The 5,000-nt window shown below is 30.6% G+C and overlaps 1 protein-coding gene across 1 annotated transcript in view; it reads right to left on the bottom strand.

Annotated features, from left to right (window-relative positions):
* Window positions 1-2,201: 2,201 nt before the first annotated feature.
* LOC125043267 (solute carrier family 22 member 6-B-like) overlaps window positions 2,202-5,000 on the bottom strand; it is a 16,467-nt gene continuing 13,668 nt past the window's right edge. The window contains exons 3-6 of the mRNA XM_047639276.1: window positions 4,971-5,000; window positions 4,567-4,744; window positions 3,503-3,606; window positions 2,202-2,370 (exon numbers count right to left, since the gene is read on the bottom strand). The exon at window positions 4,971-5,000 is cut by the window's right edge and continues 106 nt beyond it. Coding sequence (XP_047495232.1) covers window positions 2,208-2,370; window positions 3,503-3,606; window positions 4,567-4,744; window positions 4,971-5,000 — 475 coding nt within the window. The 3' untranslated portion in view covers window positions 2,202-2,207. The remainder of the gene's footprint in view (window positions 2,371-3,502; window positions 3,607-4,566; window positions 4,745-4,970) is intronic.

Raw genomic sequence — 5,000 nt, 5'->3', positions numbered from 1 at the left:
ATTATCTTTATTATTATCACAAGTATTATCTTTATTATTATCACAATTATCATTATTATTATTATCACAATTATCATTATTATTATTATCACAATTATCATTATTATCACAAGTATTATCTTTATTATTATCACAATTATCATTATTATTATTATCACAATTATCATTATTATTATTATCACAATTATCATTATTATTATTATCACAATTATCATTATCATTATTATTATTATCACAAGTATTATCTTTATTATTATCACAAGTATTATCTTTATTATTATCACAAGTATTATCTTTATTATTATCACAAGTATTATCTTTATTATTATCACAATTATCATTATTATTATTATCATTATTATCACAAGTATTATCTTTATTATTATCACAATTATCATTATTATTATTATCACAATTATCATTATTATTATTATCACAATTATCATTATTATTATTATCACAATTATCATTATTATTATTATCACAATTATCATTATTATCACAATTATCATTATTATTATTATCATTATTATTATTATCATTATTATCACAAGTATTATCTTTATTATTATCACAATTATCATTATTATCACAAGTATTATCTTTATTATTATCACAATTATCATTATTATCACAAGTATTATCTTTATTATTATCACAATTATCATTATTATTATTATCACAATTATCATTATTATCACAAGTATTATCTTTATTATTATCACAATTATCATTATTATCACAAGTATTATCTTTATTATTATCACAATTATCATTATTATTATTATCATTATTATCACAAGTATTATCTTTATTATTATCACAATTATCATTATTATCACAAGTATTATCTTTATTATTATCACAATTATCATTATTATTATTATCACAATTATCATTATTATTATTATCACAATTATCATTATTATTATTATCACAATTATCATTATTATTATTATCATTATTATTATTATCACAATTATCATTATTATTATTATCACAATTATCATTATTATTATTATCACAATTATCATTATTATTATTATCATTATTATCACAATTATCATTATTATTATTATCACAATTATCATTATTATTATTATCACAAGTATTATCTTTATTATTATCACAATTATCATTATTATTATTATCACAATTATCATTATCATTATTATTATTATCATTATTATTATTATCATTATTATCACAAGTATTATCTTTATTATTATCACAATTATCATTATTATTATTATCATTATTATCACAAGTATTATCTTTATTATTATCACAATTATCATTATTATTATTATCATTATTATCACAATTATCATTATTATCACAAGTATTATCTTTATTATTATCACAATTATCATTATTATTATTATCATTATTATCACAAGTATTATCTTTATTATTATCACAATTATCATTATTATTATTATCACAATTATCATTATTATCACAAGTATTATCTTTATTATTATCACAATTATCATTATCATTATTATTATTATCACAATTATCATTATTATTATTATCACAATTATCATTATTATCACAAGTATTATCTTTATTATTATCACAATTATCATTATTATTATTATCATTATTATCACAAGTATTATCTTTATTATTATCACAATTATCATTATTATTATTATCACAAGTATTATCTTTATTATTATCACAAGTATTATCTTTATTATTATCACAATTATCATTATTATCACAAGTATTATCTTTATTATTATCACAATTATCATTATTATTATTATCACAATTATCATTATTATCACAAGTATTATCTTTATTATTATCACAAGTATTATCTTTATTATTATCACAATTATCATTATTATCACAAGTATTATCTTTATTATTATCACAATTATCATTATTATTATTATCACAATTATCATTATTATTATTATCATTATTATCACAAGTATTATCTTTATTATTATCACAAGTATTATCTTTATTATTATCACAATTATCATTATTATTATTATCATTATTATTATTATCACAATTATCATTATTATTATTATCACAATTATCATTATTATCACAAGTATTATCTTTATTATTATCACAATTATCATTATTATTATTATCACAATTATCATTATCATTAATAGTTTTATCACCCAAACAATACCCTTTTCAAATAAAAAAATCGAATACACGGCAATTTTGACATTCACTCACTCACCTGTAATGAAACAACCCAGGTACACGCCAGACATCATGCAGGTAATAATGATTTTGAGGAAGATGTAGAACTCGACATTCGGGGACGCAGCAGCTAAGAATCCCGAGATGATGGACAGAGCTGAACAGGCGAGAGTGACAGGACGGCGACCGAAACTAAGTGGAAAAGGGAGGGTCGGGTAAGTAGGTTTTGGCGCCGATGGATAGATGATTGTCTTTGTAAGTGATAGATAAATGTCTTTATAAATGGTAAATGAATAATTGTATTTTTGAATAATAGATGAATAAGTGTCTTTTTAAATAATAGATGAATAAGTGTCTTTTTAAATAATAGATGAATAAATGTCTTTTTAAATAATAGATGAATAAATGTCTTTTTAAATAATAGATAAATAAATGTCTTTGTAAAGGATAAGCAGATGGACGTTTTTGTAAATGAACACGAACATGTACAGAAAGATAAATTAGTAAAACAGCAACAATAAGAAATAAAATTAAATCGTAAAAATACATTTCTTACTTGTGGCTGTTTTTGTAAGTGTTGTTTTTTTGCAAGGGTTGGCTGAGCGGTTATGACGTCATTGGGACTACTCGACGGTCGCCCACTCCATTTGAATTATATTAATTAAATAGTGATAATGATAAAAATGATAAGAAAAATAGTGATGATTTTCAGTTAAAATTGATGCTTGCTTTATGTTTCGAGTGGTAGGTCATATGATAAAATCACCCTGCCAACCGCATGTTAATTATGCGTGTATCGGTTTGGCTATTTCCGATAGGCTACTCTCTTTTTTCTTTGTCTGTCTGCCTCTGTCTGTCTGTCTGTCTGTCTCTTCTCTTTTTCTTCTTCCATCCCTCCCTCCCTCCTTCCATCCGTCGCCCCCCCCCCCCCTCTCTCTCTCTCTCTCTCTCTCTCTCTCTCTCTCTCTCTCTCTCTCTCTCTCTCTCTCTCTCTCTCTTTTCCTCCCCCCTCCCCTCTCTCTCGCTCTCTCTCTTTCTTACCCTCTCCTTCCCTTCCCCCCCTTCACTCTTACATCCTCCTCCTCTTTTTATTTTCCCACCTCCCCTATCCCCTCCCACCACCCTCCTTCCTCCTCCCCTCCACCCTCCCCGTCACCAAACCATCCAGTAAAAAAAAGAAGAAAAAAAAAGAAGAAAAAAATCAACCATCAACCACTTTACATCAAAACAGAAAAATAAAAATAAAAAGAAAAAGAACAATTGTTTTTTATTCCCTTTTTCTTTTTCTTTTATTTCAAGTGCCAACGACATCACGGATACTCACGTGTCAAGGAGGTACCCGAGAAACACGTATCCAACAAGTTTCCCCGCCTGCGCCGCCGCCTGCGTTGTGGAGTAGAGCACCCGGCGATCGCATACCAAGTCCCACTATGGGCGTTCGTGGGTGAGGGGGGCGGGGAGGAGAGGGGGGGATTAGAGATGGATGTTAATTATGGGGATTGGAGGGAGGAGAAGGTGGGGGAGAAAGGGGGTGGGGTGGGGGAGAAAGAGGGGTGGGGTGGGGGAGAAAGGGGGTGGGGTGGGGGAGAAAGGGGGGTGGGGTGGGGGAGAAAGGGGGTGGGGTGGGGGAGAAAGGGGGGTGGGGTGGGGGAGAAAGGGGGGTGGGGTGGGGGAGAAAGGGGGGTGGGGTGGGGGAGAAAGGGGGGTGGGGTGGGGGAGAAAGGGGGGTGGGTGGGGAAGGGGTGGGTAAGGGGAAGGGGATGGGGAAGGAGGATGGGAAGGGGTGGGGGGGTGAGGGGGAGGGAAATGGGATAGGGGAAGGGGGATGGGAAAGGGGGAGAGGAAGGGGTGGGGTGGTGAGGGGAAGCGGGACGGGGAGGGGGAAGGGAAAAAGGGAATGGGGAAAAAGTGAAGAAAAAGAAGAAAAAACAAAGAAGAAAGAGAAAAGAAAAGAAAGGAAAAAACGTAAAAAAAAAAAAAAAAAAAATACAAAGAAAAAGAAACAAAAAGAAAATAAAAAGAACGGAAAAATATAATTATTTCAGAATATAAAACAATGGCCTTAGTTGGTTATGCTTTGCTGAATTTTATGTTTAGGGGGTAATTGAAATGGTGCTGGGTATAAGGCTCATACTATCGGTAATAAAACAATGGAAATAATGATAGCGATGTGACAATCGTACTGATGACAATAATATAAAAAAAATACAGCACTGACAATGTTTATAATGCTAATTACGCTTATGGGAGTGTTAACAATGATAATGTCATTAATAACAACAATTCTAACATTAACGATGATAATCCTTATTCCGATCATCACGATAACATTAAACTTCACATGTTGAATTTAGTTTAAAAGCGGAATGAGTAGGAGATGGGTATTACCTCTGTTGTAACAGTTGCTCGATACTGAGTGGCGTTAAAGTCTCTGGAGGAACAAGATACCACTCCACCCTGGTCGAAATTTTGAGGGTTGTTTTGAGCCCATTCGTAGCCTCGTTCAAGTGCGCTGCTGAAGTTGCCGTTGTACATCAAGCAGTGTTCAGGCTTCCCAGTCTCATTGCTGTAATGTGAGGGATGGTATGTTGTAGATACTGTGTGTGAGGATAGGGATGGAGAATGATAGGGAATGGTGGGTGTTTGTTCATTTTGATTTTCGATTTGATTCAATTTTGGGATGGGTGAGGTCTTCCTGTGTATCAAATGCTTTCTTACAAAACTATCCATCAGGTTGAAAGGTGAGAATTAAGATATTTAAAAAAAACAACTCTACAGACAACTTTCCTTACTTGACAGGTATGGCGATGCTCAGAATCTGC

Source organism: Penaeus chinensis, chromosome 33 (assembly GCF_019202785.1).
Source record: "Penaeus chinensis breed Huanghai No. 1 chromosome 33, ASM1920278v2, whole genome shotgun sequence".
Classification (NCBI taxonomy): Eukaryota; Metazoa; Arthropoda; class Malacostraca; order Decapoda; family Penaeidae; genus Penaeus; species Penaeus chinensis.
This window is presented reverse-complemented; position numbering and strand designations above follow the sequence as displayed.